The 18,730-nt window shown below is 39.4% G+C and overlaps 2 protein-coding genes across 2 annotated transcripts in view; one reads left to right on the plus strand and one right to left on the minus strand.

Annotated features, from left to right (window-relative positions):
- The window catches only part of LOC102233002 (dedicator of cytokinesis protein 9-like), a 68,744-nt gene extending 53,312 nt beyond the window's left edge, over positions 1-15,432 (minus strand). Inside the window, exon 1 of the mRNA XM_023329502.1 lies at positions 15,370-15,432. The gene's annotated coding sequence lies outside the window, so the exon portion shown is untranslated. The remainder of the gene's footprint in view (positions 1-15,369) is intronic.
- The window catches only part of bmpr2 (bone morphogenetic protein receptor type 2), a 33,852-nt gene that overhangs the window by 1,609 nt on the left and 13,513 nt on the right, over positions 1-18,730 (plus strand). The window contains exons 2-5 of the mRNA XM_005808061.2: positions 15,389-15,574; positions 15,930-16,109; positions 18,203-18,310; positions 18,549-18,640. Of these exons, the coding sequence (XP_005808118.1) occupies positions 15,389-15,574; positions 15,930-16,109; positions 18,203-18,310; positions 18,549-18,640 (566 nt within the window). The remainder of the gene's footprint in view (positions 1-15,388; positions 15,575-15,929; positions 16,110-18,202; positions 18,311-18,548; positions 18,641-18,730) is intronic.

The following is an 18,730-nucleotide window of genomic DNA, read 5'->3' on the forward strand; positions in this document are numbered from 1 at the left end:
ATGCACAAAATTAACTTAGGTGTTTGTATAACAAACAGTAGAACATGATTATGGTGTTGGTATCCTTGAAGGATGTGTGTGTCTTAGATTTAGCTGAACAAATAGTTGGAAGGTTACGTAGCAGAATAAATGAAGATCTGGTCCATGCCAATGTATTCAGCGGCACTTCTGTTCAGTTTCTGCTGATTTTACATATTTTATTAGGTTATAAACTACAGTCAGCAGTGTATGTTGCCATGGTTTTTGAGTAGTTCCTGACTTTACCTATGTTAGCTTCAGTCTCCGTCCTTAAAAATGTAAAAGTTGGTCATTTTCCCTCTTAAGGTCACAAATTGGAGATAATATTGACTTATTTGTTGTTGTAGACACAAGAGCATTCTCTATCGTTATAAATTCCACATATACACAAGTAACCATTTTAAAGAAGCCTTGCTAAGAGTGTCGTTTTTTTTTTTTACTAGAATTTTACAATTCCAGCTTTGCTCACTATAATTGTCATTGTTCAGGGAGGGAAGGGGCTGAGTTCAAAGTTGTGTGCTAACTAGGGACACTAAAACTAACTCAGTTTAGTTCAAAGAATTATTTTTTGATCATTTACACTGAAATAGGGACCATTTGTAAAACCTTGGCTTTTATCAGAGACATTCAAAAGTCTAATCAGTTGCAACCTGAAATGTGAAATAAACTTAAGTAGAGCATGAAAACAAAATGTGTATAGGTTTCTGTCTGGTTGAACGATGTGTGTGCACAGTTGATTTTTTTTTTCTTTTTTGGGGGGGATTTTATTGTAATCCATAGGATCCATAAAATCTTTGGGAACCACTGATTTAAGCTATGACAGAATTTCATTTGACTTAACAAAATACTGTGAAATTGCTCAGTTTAATCCTTTCTGAACTTTCAGCTTTGTTCAAAATGCAGAAGAGTTTAAAATGCCAAGGATGTAATCATTGGCAATTATCTTACCCAAATTGTTGTAAAAGGTCAAAAGCTTTACAAAAACAAGAAATTGGAAGTTATTGGCAAAACTCTGATTTGTGCATCTCTATTCTAATTTTAAAATATCCCATTTATTTAGACTGTTAACTAGGAGTTAATTTTGTTATCTTGAACAAGTCATTGTTGTAGGTAAAGTTGCAGCATGTTTTAACAGACAGACATCATGAAAAATTACATCTGTGGCATTTGTTTGAGCACTGATGGTCGCCTCCTGCTGGCCAGGAGGTTGTAAGCACCTGCTTAGTTTGCTTATGCCTTAGTCTAGCTGTGCATTGACAGAATTTTCTAACCATCCTGCCTAAATTCACACACACTGCCTCTGTTGTATGTGTTTTTTTATGCAGTTGCGTTAAAAAAAAAACTTTTATAACCCTTTTCAGTCTCTCTGTGTGCAACAGGCCTGGAAGAAAACGCAGCCAAGCACGCGCAGTCCCCGCCTGCCAACTCATGCCATGTGTTTGAGACCTCAGAGTTGAAGCCAGGCTTCTGTGAAACCTTGAGCACGATAAGATAGTAGCAGACAGCGGAACAGTAGAATGTGTGGGAAGAAAAGATGGGTAGCTGAGGTGAAAGAAGTTCACCCTGGTGGCGGGAGTCTCTGCCAAAAAAGATCTCTTTGGAGCATGTGTTGCTTCGTCCCTCAATTCATAGTGAAGGAGTTATCAGAAACTATATCTGTTATTTTTATTATTTGAAGCTGTTAGTGTTTTGAGATTGTTTTCAAAATTTTCCCACGACCAAAAATTTATTGTATTTTCTCAATATTTTAATTGATACACCAACATAGAGTATGTATCATAGTGATAGGAGGTTGAATATGAAAGCAGACCACACTTTTTATATTTTTATTAATAAATATGTTGGAAAATAATGTAACATTTCTACCTGCTTCACAAATGTGAGACGCTTTCTGTTGGTCTATCACATAAAAGATAGACCAACAGAAGTACAGTTCCTTCCTGTACTTCTACAGGATTGAAGTACAGCTTCAATCCTGTAGCTGTACTGTGACAAAATGTGGGAAACTTGAAGCCCCGCAAGCACGTTTGCAAACCTCTGTGTGTTCAGGCTCGTTATGCTCAGAATCCAATGTGTGGTTGTTTGGCCAAAGGGCATTAAAAAAAGTGTTGTTTTATATTCAGACCTTCAAAACGTAAGGTCTGAACAGGCTGGGTGCAGTTCTTGCTCTTATCTTGTTCAAAAACTCTTCGGAGTGATTCTGAACCGATCGCAAGTAACGGCTTGGAGTGCCTCATCTTATAAATTGGACATGTAATTAGCAGCACCATTGTGTTGATAACTCCCTTGCTAAACTGGTATTAAATTTAATCCCAGCCATAGTTAAAATGCAGAAAGTTATCAGAAATCTTTCATAAACATCTGTTTCCTTCCTTCCATATGCCTTGCGTTTAACCTGTTTGCAGCCGACATTGGTTTGGTCGGGCTAATGCTTCATGTCCTATGGGACTAATTAGTGTGTTGGTGTTCCCGAATTGGGAAGCGGTTCCAAACAAATCTCAAACCTTCTGGCGCTACTTTTAGATTCTTCTCACTTTCAGAACAACTTGTAGCAAATTCCTACTACAGTTCACATGGAAGTACTTCTCTTATTCCAAGTGATACGGAAGTTTAGTGGTTATAATTCTAGTCAAAATGCTGCACATTAAAAAAAAAAAGGCACATTTTTATCTACAAGACTGCATTATTGGCCATACAGACTTTTATGTTAGCTGAACAAATCCCTATTTTCTCCCTTAACGATCTAGTTCTTTTTTTACCCTTAGCAGGGATGTCAACAGCAAAAAAAGGAGAGCATGGCTGGTCCTACGAAGGAGACTTTAATGCCTTCCATAGAGGTAAACAAAAGAGTAGTAAACCATGTTATGAATGGCTTTCAAAAGACTAGAGATGCACTGAACCCGTTTACCACTTCCCATACCGATACAAATATCCGAGGTTTTGCATCAGCCGATACGATTCAGCAACAGAAAAACAGCCGAGTCGACTTAAAATGTTTCCTGTTTTTCAAAGCGCAGACATAAATGTACTGGATTACAAATTTATTTAATAACTCTGCACAATTACAGCACATTTAAATACACCAGTAGCCTCACAAGCTTGGTCAAACATGTAAAGTCAACGGAATTTTAATTTGTTCAGTCAGGAGTATAGCAGCCCATGTAAAATAAATAAACTGAAACTGACAAGAGCAATAGGTTGACTGCCTTGGTCAAACATGTTAAAAAAAAAACTTCAACAAACCTTTAAGAAAAGTGCAATCAGAAATTTTATATATAAGGTAAGATTAATGATAAAGCCTGACGTCGCTCAGAGGACAAAGCAAAAAATTAAACTAGAATTCTACAATTTTATATATTTTTTTCCGATATCGGGGTTGATGCAGATATTAATGTTGGATCGGTGCATCTCTACAAAAGACAGATTTTAGCCACAAACTGCAGTTATCCCATAGAAACAGCGATACAGCCAGTATAGTCTTACAAACCGGTATTTGAATATCCGAAGCAAAGCAATGTGGACACAGAACATGAGAGATTATGATCCGTTAGTATCTGAAACTATACATTGACATTCAAGAGGAGAGCAGGGTGGCTGCAGCTTGTAGGCTCAGTTGCTGCTGGAATCAGAGATTATTCCAGCAGCCCACCTTAGTTAGAGTTGTGAGTTGTGGCGAACGCAGCGATTTATACAATGGAACAGTGTTCAGTGAGCGTTCTGCGACGGCCAAAAGGAGAAATTAAGCGGATGTTTCAGAAAAACAAAAGGTGCAGCCTTGAGATGGTAACTCAGAGTGACAGCCTATGATTAGCACAGAGTGTTCTCCTTGACCAGCAGAGACAATGAGTCTGGAGTTCTACAAAAAAAAAAAATGTTGAGGATTTTTGCAGACAGAACCTTTGCAGGGTAGCCGCAGGGATTTCAGTCGATATTGGGCTTTTTAAAAATCACGTCTGCCAACTCGGTAATTGCTGCTCTTCTCTGTTGCCATCCTTTTACATCACAAACCGTGGATGTTGCTATGTGCTTCAGCTTTGCAAAGGCTCTCACAGAAGACATCCAGAAAACAGTAACTCCCAGAATGTTAAAGATTTACTCTAAAATGTGGGAATGTACTAAAAATTATATTGCATTGTCAATAAAAAATTATATTGAGAAACCTCTTGAAGAATTATAGAGATTCATTATGGGCTTGTATGAGATTCTCAAGAAATGATATATGATACGGTCTCTTTAAAACAGACAGCAATTATTCCTTTTGTATAGCTGCTAAAATAACATTGATCATTACACCTATAATAATGTAGTAATTATTATTTTGATGTTGCTGCCTACCAGACATGTTTCTGTAGTTTCAGAGCCTTAAGGGTGAGAAGGTGTGGCTCTATTAATTTTACACTTTGACACTCCATTTTTACATTTTATTTAATTTTTTTGGAAACGTAGGCTGCTCCGTTGCTTACTCAGTAATCTCATGAGGCAGATCTTAAACCATAACTCATAGTGATTTAGAATCTGAAACTTTCTAACTTTGGTGTACTTTAACAACGGTAATCAACCCATGTTTAGCTGGGAATTAGTCAGGGTTTCCTCCTAAGTAGCATTGTCTTTTTAGATGCATGTTAACTCTTGAAGCTAGTTATGAACAACAGGGTTTCTGTTGTATCAAAGCCACAACTGGTTAAGTTTTTGTAAGAGGAGATATTTGCACTAGGCCTACTTTATATTAAAAAATGACGTGATCTGCAATTATGTCACAGTGACTATGATATGACTCACAGTAAGTGAACAAATATTTAACTAAGCCTCTCTACTTTTCATGTCTTTCTGGTTTATGTTTGTGAAAATATGGAGCTCAGACTATCCAGCTACTAAAAAAAAGCACATTTTTACAATTCAACAATGTGGTTTTATTGGTAAAGTTACATTTATGTACATCTTTTGTTTTGGCAATAAAACAACTTAATTGTAGTTTCTTAATGACTTTGCCGACACATCTCAAAATTTGCTGCGAAAATAAAAGAACAAGCATTAGTAAATGTATGTCTGGGATAGCAATTATTTAATTTGATAATATTTAACAGTCATCACGGTTTTTGCTATATTGATATTGCGATAATGGTAATTTTGCAGTCTATTATGAAACCCTATCAAACACCCTTCCCTCAGCTGATGAATAGTGCACAGCAACATGTGGGGTGGGTTAGTTTTGTCTTAAGACTGAAAGACGAGTGTAAAAGCTTGTTGTCAGCCTCACGATGAAAAGTATGCTGCTTGGAGCAGCAGGTGGGGGAGGGGCCGTCGTGAGACGCAATCAAAGACAATGCCAGTTAATTTGGTATTTTCCCTGCCATCTCAAGTTAAGGACTTTAAACTAAAGGTACGACGGAATATTTTAGAGGTTATGAATGTGCAACTGTTTAAAGCTTGGCATTCCTTGACATGGCCACTGACATACTAAAAGTTTCAATGTATATATTAGTCAAAATATTTATTTCTGTCACTAATTTTCTTAAGGGATTTTTGGTTCTGATCCATCACTCTTCTTTTAGCATTGTGAGTTTCATTGGAAATAATACTCTCTCTCCCAGAAAGGGAGAAACCCCCATCATACCAGACAGCCACAGGCCTCACTGGTTTTACATTGTTTTGTGGTGAAAATAAGCCTATCAAGCTAGTGTATGGCCAGACAAGTCCATACTTGTAACTCATTTCTTCAACAAGGAAATGATGTTATAAACACAGCCTAAATGGAGGTACAACCTAAAACCAGACTTCCTTGCTTATATAATCTGAGATTATGCACCCCCCCATGGAGTGAGAGCAAACACCACTTGTTGTGACCGTTTTCATGACATATTTGGGAAAGTTAAGGTATACAGGGATAATAGAAGGAGGAGTGTGGGTGGGGGTTTTGGTGTAACTGTGAGGTGGTCAATAATGGACCACCACAGCTTTGAGGGGAGTATAAACCAAGGATTAGCATAACTGTACCAGACTCAGACAGACACAGACTGAGCGGTGGTGTTATCGGGGGGGTCATTGCAGAGCACCAGATGGAACAGATTAAAGCCCCCTTGCTCCATCTTTAAACTTAACCTGAGGACTTAGAAAATCAGGGGTGTCAGCAAATGCCAATCCGATTCATCCTACCTCACCAAACAAGCCGTGCACCCAAACAACAGCAGCGGACATGGCTCACACAGGTACAAGTGCTTCTCAGAAGATTTTCTTAACCCTGAGCGTTTTGTGCTAATGAAAACACGGTATATTTGGGAGAAGATAGTCTGGGGTAGTTCTGCCTGGAGAGAGGCGAAGGCGTTGAAAAGCACCAATACATTCTGATGGGGAGTCAGTGCTTGGCTTTGAAAAGCCTGCATGCCTGCTTGAGGCAATGACTGTGCATGCACAGATGCATGAGCCCCGCTTTCAGCCAAGAAAGACTGCTGTTTTCCCACTTCGCTTCTCCTGTTACTGTCTTTAATCGCGTACGAGAGCTTAAACGTGTGCAGAGAGAGCAGCCAACACATTCTCGTGCCTTATAATCAAGTTTCAGACCGCCATGTCTTGCGTTGCGTTTGCGTTGGCAGCGGGGAGGGGAGGAGAGGGAGGGATTAGATCGCTGTTGTTTTTTAGCAGCAAAGCCGAGGGAAGGGATAGCGCGAGGGGAGCTGGGAGGGTGCACTGAAGGCCAGTTGGGGGGAGGAGGGAGAGATTAGCAAATAACTGGGCCATGGGTAAACACTCAGTAGTGCCCGCCGTCATCCAATGGAGAGCCTCGGAGCAGAAAACTACTCTGTAGTCTTTTGATATGACTACCCTCTCTCTGTCTGTCTCTCATCTACCTCGCTCCACTGGCCTTGCTTGCATACTCTGACCCACAATCCATTGCTGCAGCGGCAGCCAAAATTACACAGCGAGCTCCACAGAGCAGTGCCCGAAACAGGGCCTGTCATGCTGAATAACGTAGAGATTGGCATCCATACAGAAACGGAAACTGAAATCACCTAGAATATTTAAATTCCAGAAAGTATATTTCGGAATCCTAAATAAGAAAAGGTCAGGTTACATTAGTTTGAGCTTCATTCTCCTTTTTCTTGAACGTTATCTTTGTAAACAAGCTAATGTATTCAAATCAATATTTCCAAAAAATAAACGGACTCATGCTTTTAACCATCCCATTCATTGTAATCTATTACTTACTGATCTATGCATTGATGTTGGAATCAAAACAACATAAAACCCAAAGAATATCCACAGTTGAGCTGCCCGATGTGGGAAGGACTATCCCCTTTTAGTTTTATATCTCGACTACTACAAGGTTTTGGTATAAAGACCTGAGGGCTCGAGTTGAAGAATCTGAGTTTAATAATTTAAACTCAGATTAAATAGGAGCAACTGAAGAACATGAAAAGTTCCTTACAATAATCTGAGATCAAATGCATCAGCAATAATAGTTAGACTCGGTCCTTCTAGAGACAAGCACCTAAATGTAATGATGCATTGATGTTGAAATGATCACTTTGGTTTTGATTTTGTTGTGATTGTTGGTTTTTTTTGGGGGGGGGGTTTGCAGCGTTACATTACGGTGTTTTATTTGTGTATTGGTTTTGATTCTTAGTGTCTTTAGCTTTAGATTGAGTAGATCCATCTGCACGGCCTGCTCTTGATTAGACATACCTGGTTTTAGTAGTAAGAAATAGTAAGTAAGAAATTGGATATTTTGTATTCTTCTTGATCCTTCTGGTACCTGCCACCACGTCCGTTTGCTAGTTCTTCTGTTGCCTCGCCTGTTATTAGCCCCGCTGCTGTTATTCAATTCCCCTCGTGTCTCCTGTTGGAATTTTATAGTTCCTTCCTCAGTAAATATCTGCTTCAACCTAAGGTGTACATTCTCCAGTCTGCGCCAGGATCCAATTTCATCACACCTCTATCCACATTTTTTAGCAGTCTGAATGGGAAGCTGTCGTAAAGGTTTTCTTCCCACTTATTTTTTTTCACTGTCACACAAACATAATTGAGCAGGAGTATGTGAGACAAATGCAGATGCTGCAAGCATGTATGTCAGGAGTAAACAGTCCATCCTGTTATCCAGATCGAACATTAAGTAGGAAAAGATGGAAAGGCAAGTCGACACAAATGTGCAGTCACAAGGAAAAGCTTGCTTTCTCCCCTTATTATGCGAGATTGTTCAAAAGACTCCGGTCCCAAACTTAAAAGTCTGGGCTAAATCTCAAGCCTTTGGAGTGCAAGTCTAAACAACTTGCAAGTATTTAGAGCAAGAATCTAAATTTGTCCTCCTTAGAGGACAAATCTTACTGAAATCAAATGTATGAAGTAAGGTCAGATCTTAAATGTCTAGCGCACTAGTCCAAGTCCAGTCTTGCGTCTTTGGAGCGTGAGTCTTTGGCTTGAGTCTTTGGAATGTCAAGTCACACGGCAGGAGCAACTCACCAACTCTCATATGTCAGAAAAGCTCATAAAACCTCTTGATCAAACATAAGTTCAGAGTAAACAACACACGTGCTCATATTGTTCCAATTCAATATGTTCAATATCTTCGATTTTAGATCGGAGCAGCCCTGACATCCTTCCAAGCTGTCAAGATCACTCTTAACACCACACAGCAGGAATATCTCTTCAGATTATCTTAAGAGCCACCCTGATAATCCGGGCGTCATTGAGATTGTCTGAAGGGTGAAATTTGGACAAAATCAGCATAAAATTCTTGCTGTGTGAACTAAACATAATTAAAGTCTTCAATATTCACTGTACAAGTCTAAGTGATGCCTTGCGTCTTTAGTGCACAAGTCTAAGTCTCACCAATCAGTCAGGCCCAGCCTTTACAATGCAAGTCCAAGTGGAGCCTCAAGTTTTTAGAATGTGAGTCGAAGTCAAGTCTAAAGACTTTAGAGCGAAAATCTAATTCAATTTTCCACATCTGATCGAAACACTCAGGAATCATGTTAGTGCCAGGTCTGAACAGCCCCGAAGAACAAAGAGGAAACGGAAATCAATGAACCTGCCTTGTGGTAAGACGGTGCTCTCCATTTGTCTTGTGTGCACTTATGTGCAAGCACGTTGGCACAATGAAACTATTTAATGTGCTGCATGTCAGTCGATGTGTGTCATAATGTTATTTCCATCTCACAGAAGGTCAGGCTTTGAAGTCTGGGAGTTTAAAGGGTTAGGGGGACAGTGAGGGTGTTTTATTGCAGGATGAAAGGTTAAACAGCTCTTTATGTAAGTTATTGTTTGGTTATCTGATGCCTACTGCTCATTTGGTATTGTTTCTAAGGAGGTCTTGTATAATAGTGATGCAGGGAAATCACATTTTAAGGCTGTGAATGAAATCTTAAAAATCCAGTTTTAGATCATTTTTGGGTGGGGGGGGGTTATCAAAAGTTCCTTCTTTGCTGTGTGTTGTGGTTTGTCTCAGAGGCGTCGCTGACAGAGCGGCATCTATGGAATTCATTTCACAGCCTCAAACACCAAGCGTTAAAAGGTATTGTCAGCAGACGCTGCTGAAAAGAGTTCAGTTTTTCCAGCCCTGCATGCGACGTCTCCGTGTTTGCCTTGCCGTCTGTGGGTGTTGTCGCAGGCCCTGCACTTCCTTCTGTCGTGCTGCTTCTATTATTCCTTTGTTTCTCCTCTCTCCTATGGGAGTTCCTCCTGTACAGCCCATGTCCACACATTCACCAGCATCGAGAAAATAAATTGAGCCGTGATGGATGGGATCTTTCCATACGTCCAGAAAACCTTTTACAAAGAAATCACATTGTAGGGTTTGACCACTCAACCACTACAATGGTCACTCTTACTGTACTTAAAGTATAGTAAAGCATTCATCAAAGTGATTTTGGCTTATTAGCATCATTATTTAGTACAAATGCAGTTTATAGTTAAACTAGTAGACAATGGTAGGGGCATCCTCAGTTATCAGGTTCTTTGTGTAAAATAATAGATTAGCTTTAAGAGTAAGATATTTTTAACATTCAATACAGTTCACTCATGCACCCAAACAACAGCAGCGGACATGGCTCACACAGCTACAAGTTCTTCTCAGAGTAGAGTAAGTGTTGTAAGAATGTGTTTGTAGTGACTAAATAAACTGATCAATTGATTTAGCAACGGTATTAGCAACTTTTTGTATATATCACAAGTAGATGGAGCATGACCGGCTGCTGTGGTGATCCCTGAAAAGGGAACAGCCAAAGGAAAACGAAAAATAAGAAGCTATAGCACAACTAATGTCTCCTTGCCATGAATAGACATACACCAGTATGAGATTCTCACAATATAAGCCTGAGTGAAAATATCTAAATATTTAGCTTTTACACTAAAAATTACATGTATATGATCTAATTGATTTCATTTGAAACAGAAAAGCAATTGTTACTCCAAACACTACTTAATAGACTGCATTAAAAACATTAAACATGGACTGAATTTAGTTATAGTGTTCATGTGCTACTTGCGTTAATACACTTTTTAGTAAACCTTTTTTCTGTTTCCTGCAGGGTATCAGTGAAAAAAAACAAGTGAATATTAAGATAAGATAAATCTTTATTGTCATATTAGCTAGTTAATTAGTCTGACTTGAATTATTACCTAATATATATTGCTGCCTGAGCAGCAATGTGTTGTTCTGCCAGGTAAAATTCTAGCTGCTTATTAAAAGGATTTTAAACTATTGTAATGATGGGAAAATTCTTTTTTTCAAAACATTACTTTAATATCTTTTTATCAGCAGCCAGCCATGGTCTAGTGGCTACCATGGTTGATAACGTGGCTAATTACACAGCTAATCTCTGCATGTTTTGCTCCTAGAGACACTTCAGCAGAGCAGAACAGAAGAGGCACTAAATTTGGCACATCAAGCTTTAGTACTAAATTCAGCAGAGTAATGGTTGTGTATTTAAAAGAATATACTTTAATCTTCAAGCTTACCACTTTACTTAATTAGAATTTCAAGAAATGAAGCTGAATATAAAAATGTAACTATAAAGTATATTGGGTGTACTGGCAAAGGATGTAAGTGGTGGACAAACTTTGCAAATTATGCCTGTGCAGACAGGTAAAATTATTGTTTGAACCAGGTCCAAATAAGGAACTACCCACCTTGGCTACAACCTCAGAATATTTTGTATTTTTTTAATCATCATCACAGGTGTTAGTCTGACTTATAAGACAGCTAATTTATTAAGTTGTCAATCAAAACTGCGTTGGAGACTTCTACATGCTCGTCGGCGCAGTACAAAGGCTGCATGGTATTTTAACACAAACGGTCTCATTCTGTTACTATACATTCCCTTTTTAGATCCACCAATTAAGTAAAGATGAACAGAGAATGCATTGTGAATGAATGAAGACAGTAGGTCAGGTTGTTAAGTGAAGGCAGTTGGTGCAGTTTTACCACTGTGTTCATTTATCACTTGTAGCGGTTCATTAAAGCTTTTTTATTGTGGTAGTTAGGGCGAAATGTAAGTACTGATTGCTTTTATGTTAAAAATCCATTGCAGCCGTGTCCTTAAAGCTATGCTTTCTTCCTTTTTGGGCTTTAAAGAAAGCTCGGGGAGAATTTGAATGCAGCCTTTAAAGTGTAACTCGGGTGAAGACGATGGAGAGAGAGAGAGGAAAAGAGGGTTTGGTTCACAGAGCTACTTGGAGGAAGGAAAATCTGGAACCACACGCCCTTGGTCTAGGATTGCACTGCTATTGTCCGCAGATTTCTAATAGTTTCTTCAAGTGGCACGTTTCACTGGAAATCTGTCGCTGCTGGAGCTCCTTTGTCTGCAGACGTATGTTTAAGATGCATATAGTTAAAAAATATTCGTACTGCTTGAACGTTTGTTCGTTTTTGTCACATTACAATCACAAATCTCAGTGTTTGTCAGTAGGAAGCGACAAACACACCTCCCTGTATCAACTTTTGTCCATCTGTCAATCAACTGTCAACTCCATGTTCATGCTCTCACTGCAATGCTTCACCGTGGAAACGACGATGCATTCAAGATGATGTTCAATATTGGTTCGATGCACTTGATTTTATTTAGGGGTAGTAGAGTAAACCAAACAACATAATTTTTCTTTTCCCCTCAGCTATAGATTTGGGTGATTACTTAAAATGTATTACAACTTTTTTAGCTGCATTTTCATTGTCCACATTATTGCACAATTTGATATTTAGGAAATAATTTCACTTAATGGAAACAAGGCAATTCCAATAGCTAATTTTTCATGGAACAATCAGCGGAGAGAAAAAAAAAGAACTCCAACATTGCAGCCAGTTTTTGGCATTTCCAAACATTGTGATTTTTATCTTTTTTTATTGTCAGAATAAATCCAAATTCTCCTGAGAATTTTTTCATCATAATGAAAAACAATATGATAAATGCCCACCCCTAATTATACACCATCAATAGAATTTGTACTGGAGTATGACTTAAAATTCTGCTTAGTTCAGCTTTACTCTGGCTGTAACATCTATAATGCACATACCAATATGCTTAGTTAGAAGACTGTCTAATATTTGATTCTCTTTCATCTTCAGATTCAGAGCTAACTGAGGTGAAAATAACACTACTTTGAAATCAGAAATGTTTCTCCTGATCTAGTGAGGAAATCAACTCAGTTGAAAAGAGCCGATTCCGCCCATCTTTTTTCTAATCTATCATTGGCTGTGGAGGTGTATGCTCAGCAGCCCCCCCTACAGACAGAGTCAGGTACTCAGAACAGTGAGCAGTAAGGGGCCTACAGGTTGAGGGCAGCTGCTGGCCGAGGCCTACAGTAGCCAGGGGTTGACAGCTTTATCTTCTCATGAGAACAGAGGAGGAAAGCTGGCTCCGTGCCCAGCCGAACTACCACTCTACTGCCTCGACCCCTGCTCACACAGGCTAGCTTGACCTTGGACGGGGCACAGCCACCCTTGTTCCTCCTCCCTCTTTGGAACTAACCCCAACAGCACCCTCCCCCCGCTGCTCTCAGTGCCTCTCCCGGATGGAGGATAGGGAGGAGTTGGGAGTAAGGGAAGCAAACTGGCACATCATGTTTCTCTCATCTGAAATTACCCACAACACACGCTGTGTACATATACACACTCTCTGAAATTCAGACGAGTTCTTCCTGGCATGGCGCTTCAGTCGCCCAGATGTGTGCAAGCTTGTGTGATTTCACAACTGGCTCCATCTTTTCAGTCAAAACTCAGAGGCAGACTTGATTCCAAAAGTATTCATGCAGTTATGAACTTTGCCATATGTAGTCGGGTCACAAAAATAAACGTTAACATTTTATTGGGATTGGAGGTGAGGGACCGACACAGTGCAGCTCAAAATTTTGAAAATAATTCATGGTTTACACAAATCATCACGAATAAAGAGCAAGACTTTCCAGAACACCTACATGTGTGCTGACATTAACTTTTGGTGGACTCCATTAACCAATTAGGACTCTTCAGGTTGAAGCATGATAAATTAAAATGAGCTTGATAATTTCCATTCTCATTAATATTTTATAAAGGGAAATGTTGTGTACAGAAACCTCATAATCCATTTTATTTGAGATTTCGGTTGTAAGTGGTTTTTACTTCTGTTTTATTTATTGTTTGGATATTTAAAATATCTTCCAGTTCTAGTGTTAAATGTTCTTCGCAAAATTAATGTTTATTCGTCTTTGAGAGGGCAAGCTTGCATTATTATGCTGCCATTATCATTATATTACTTGGAAATGGCCTCAAAACAACAATATTATTGTTTTTCACAATAATTACTGGGACACTCTTGTTCTGGTCCAAATATTTTGGGATGAGCAAAGAGAGATTTTGCTTGTAAAACATTTTTGGAAGAAAAACACGTAGCATTTTTCTTCCACTTTACAACTGTGCAACAGATAGACCAGATATGATCTGTTCTATCACGTCTATTTATGTTTGGCGTTGCAATGTGAAAAAAATGTAAAAAGGTCCAAGGCTATGGATACTTCAGCATAGAACTGTTTTTATTGTGTTTGTCAGGCTGTAAACCAGTTAAATTCATTAAGGTGGTGACTTTATGTATGTGTTTGCCATTCCTCCTGCTGTCTGTGTGAATGTTATGTCCTTCAGGCTGGAGTTAAATGGGCTTCCTATTGATCTCCTGGTTCGTGAGAGGCAGCAGCTTTAATGGGCACATAGTTGGTTTTCATCTGTGAATTCTTCCTGTATCGATGAGCGGCGGTGCAGCTGCTTCAGCAAATGAGATGTATTTGAATCCATCTTGGAGAATTATTGTGATTCTGTTTACGTTCTTTGAGTTGAGTTAAATAAATCCCCTCCATGTCCACATCCCACGTTCAGGTATTGACGTAATGCTGCTTGAATTTGCTTATTTCATTTTGTAATGAAAAAAACAACAACTAATGGGTATGAATTATAAATGAACTAGAAAGTCCACAGCTGTATAAGCCAACCTATTAAATTGAAGTTGTTTGACTTTCCAAACAACACAGACGTTGGGAAGGCATGGAAGATTTTACTATTCTAACAAAATCCATGAATGAAGCAAACATTTAGAATTACTTGTAACTGTGTTTCCACTGACCATAAAATTTCACAAATTGGAATTACGGGGGAAAAAAACTGCTTAATGGAAACATGCCCATTTGAAAAAAAAAAAAACTCTAGTTTTTCGATAAGGTTTTTGAACTAGGATGAGGTGTTACTAACTGGTGCCCACAACTTAATTCGTGGCCAAGAGTTAGACTTGTTATCTAAAAGTTGTTCCCATAAAACAAATGAGCCGTTCCCACAAATTAAACAATTTGTTCCCACTAAATAAATGAGTCATTCCCTTAAGTTAAGTTGTGGCCATCGTTTGTCGTCAGTTGGGCTCTATAGGTTTTTCGATTGTATCAAAACCAGAGTCTTTTGCAAAACCACAAAGGAAACACTCATCACACGCATGACATGATCAACAACCAGATCTTACTGCTGCCGGAAACGATGAACAACATGACAGGAAGTGGAAGGAGGATGAGGGCATGGCATGTTTTGTTTTTTCTTTTAAAGACTTGTCGTATGAACAAACCTATTCACATGTAATTTTAATTGTGTTTCTTATGTAATGGAATAAGACGACAGCAGAATATCGACAAAGTTTGTGCACATTTGTAATGAAAACACGCCTTGTGTCTCTTGAGCTTATCTTGCCAAGTCAGATCATTGACTGGTGGAAGGATCAAGCAGCTTAAACAAACTTCATTTGGTCGAGCACCAGTGATAGGGGAAGAAAAAGTCTCATCAGAGCTTCTCGACTCCACTTTAAGTCCAAGGTCCTGTCAGTTGCACACCTCAGAACAAAGATGGTATTTAAATACCTTTTTTGTGTGTTGTCAGCTGCGCAGGGTGAGGAGAGGGAGTGTGCCTTCACGGACCAGCTGCCGCAGTGGGAGGTCAAGCGAGTGGCGGAGGGCGAAGGCAGGGTCTCCCCAGAGAACACCACCATCCGATGTGCCAAGGGAAAGCACTGCTTTGGCCTGTGGGAGAAAACCCCGCCTGGTGAATTACAGCTGGTCAAACAAGGTAACAACAAGGTTTTCTCCTACACATTTCTTCTTTTTCTGCTTCTGCTGCTCTTTTGTCTCACTTGGCTGTTTCAAATCACCAAATGAAAGTCCGAGCTTAATGGAAAAACCCTGAACTGTAAGGTCAGTCATTTCCCTCAGTTAATTTAAAGTCACGGTTTGAATTGGCTGTGTGAAAGAGAAGAGATGAAACGGTTTTATAGAAACAAAATGAATCGGTTAATTTTCCTAAATGTCCAATCAAGTGTTACTGCTGTTTATTGTGTTCTAGTTTGGTCCCCATCAAATGATAGTTTTGTTGTTGTTTTTTTTAAAAAAAAAAAGGTCAAAGATCGCAATTTTTCTTGTCTCAGGTTGCTGGAGTCACCTTGCTGATAACCATGGCTGCCATGACGACAGATGTGTGGTGACCAGCCTGCCGCCTCCGATCCAGAATGGAACGTACCACTTCTGCTGCTGCGGCAGCGACATGTGCAACGTAAACTTCACGGAGGACTTCCCGGTGCCGAGCCCCACGCCTCCACAGCCGCTCAGTGAGGACACGCACACAAAAGCCAGACCAACACGGGGCGCGTTCGTTCATTCGCGGTCGCTTTAATCCCCTTCTCTGTTCTTCGTGCAGGGCAGTGCACAAACAGTTTTACCACTTTTCTGTTTTGGACGTTAAAAGTTTAATGTATTTTATTGGGAATTTATGTGTTAATACTTCACAAGCCACTTAGATTCACATCTGGACTTCAACTTGAACATTCTAACAGATGCTTATACACTTATATATTGACGTTTCTTGTTTTAAAGTGACAAAATAGTGAAAAAGTTGAAGGTGTGTGAATTATTTATTTTGTTGAACTAATTTTGAGCCATTTTAATCGGGTAACAATCCACTAAGACCAAGTGAGAGTTGAGAATCGCTGTTGTGCTTTCGAAGCTTTAGTGAGTTGTCAAGCAGCTAAGGGACATATTGTTATTAGTAGTTTTTTTTTTTTCTTCATTTTTACCTGTGCCGCACCTATGAATGAAAGCGCCGTGTGTGGCGAGATCAGGGTGGTGTCAACACCGGCCCATCTCCTCTGCAGACACGCTCTCCCGCCATCCATGTCGTCCTACTGCATTCCAGGGATTACACAGTGTCTGCTCCGGCTGTCTGCAGACAGACAGTGGGAGCGTGTCGGCGGCTGCTTCTGCCGCGCCGGCAGATAACAGGGGAAAGTAAGGAGTTAGTGGCAGGTAATTAAATTGGATTGTCTTTGATTAATCTGTGAAATTTTAATTCCATTTGTGCCTGAATTTTAAATCCCGTTTCTGGTTCATGGCAGATTAACTCCTGACGTGTCTTGGCAGATTCCTGGCTTAGTAGGAAATGTCTGTGTGAGTGATCTGAAAACAAAGCTCATGGATGATGGTTTTAGGGTTGGGTAATCGGAGTAGCACAGTAACACAGAAACACTTTACCGGTGAAGAACCAGCATAGCTAGAGGATTAATTATATTTTCTGACTGTATTGTTTACTTTTAGAATAACACTTAAAGTTCCCTCCTTCTTGAAGTAAATTCCTCTCATCTTGTGTCAGCTCACCTCACATGGTTTCTATTGGATTTAGAAAGAAAGTTGATTTTTGTATCTGGTGAACCTCTTCTGTTGTTTTGGATCATTGTCCAATAACAACCCAATTTCACATCACCGGCAGAGATTTTTTTTTAAATTGCCGTTTTCATAGAAACTTCCGGGATTGAAGTATTTTTCAGACATCGATATGTATAGAAACACTAAATTCCATATTCTATTATTAAGATTTCACATCAACCCACTTGTCAACCTCACTATCCAACTATACCTATCAACACATCCATCAATATGCCTCTCAAACTGGCATCTAATGGTTGCTATGGAGATTTGGGGGGGCTGTGTCACACTGTATATAAATTCAAAGTAAACAGAAGTCACAGACTACTCATTTAAAGTTCCTAGACTTTTACTAATATAAAAAGATGCAGTAATAATAAAAGAAAATCTTAAGTTGCACTTGCATAGAGCAGCTTGAAATGCCTTTGAATAATCATGATATAAAATATGTATTTTTTTAAACTATTGTTTCCTAATGTAGTCGTTTTAATATTTAAAAAATAAATTATGCTACCTCACTTCAACAGAGAAAAGACGGACATTATCTTTAAGGTTAAGGTTCGTTATGAAACGCAAAGTTGTGAAAAAGTGTTTTCATGTGAGCTGCGCGCATAAACCATTTTGCATATTTGCCTACTTTGTTTAGATATAAGACTCTAGGCGGTGTGTGTTTTCCTGGAGCTCTAAACACTCTTCTACAGCACGATGGAGGAACATCGGTGTATACGTCTGTGTTTATTCCGACTTCGTTGTTTTGATTAGAAGCCAAGAGATGTTAGACATTAAAGGGAGCCTTGTCAACTTCTGTGTATGTGTGTGTAAGCAGGGTGTGTATGCATATGCTGGAACATCAATCATAGCTGCCCTCAAGCTCTAGAGGTCATCAATAATGAATCAAACCGTTGTCTCTGGACGACAATGTACAGTTCAGTACATTGTGCTTCTCTTAGCAAAAAGTCAACGGTGTGATTTGGATTTGTTTTGTCATGTTTCCTGCTTGCAGCCCATGGAACGCTGCGTCACGAAGAGACGGTAACCATCGCCCTGGCAACAGTCTCCTTGCTGGTTGTGGTCGCCGTAGCAGCCTTCTTTGGTTGCCGCATGATGCACAGTGAGTTACCATGGAGCCTAGCTCATTTCAGGGCCATCTGAACGATTTTGGTTGCATTTCAATTCTAGTCACATAACGAGTTACAGTGTTTTTGCAAAGGTATTCATACCTCTGGCTTCTAAATTATTGGGATTTCATGTAATGGTTCAACTCAAATCAGTGTATTATTGTGAAGTTGAGTAAAAGCAATGGATCATTTTCAAAATCCTTTGTAAAACAAATGTGTCTGTACTAACAGGAAATGGCAAACAAGGGCTGCACAACCTCAACATGATGGAGGCTGCCGGCTCTGAGAGCTCACTGGACCTTGACAATCTCAAACTGCTGGAGGTTAGTGTCCAAATTAACTGTTTTCATCATCTCCACCCTCCACCCTTAAACCTAGATTTAAGACCAACCTCATCTGATGACCCTCCTATA

Source organism: Xiphophorus maculatus, chromosome 24 (assembly GCF_002775205.1).
Source record: "Xiphophorus maculatus strain JP 163 A chromosome 24, X_maculatus-5.0-male, whole genome shotgun sequence".
NCBI classification, from domain to species: Eukaryota; Metazoa; Chordata; class Actinopteri; order Cyprinodontiformes; family Poeciliidae; genus Xiphophorus; species Xiphophorus maculatus.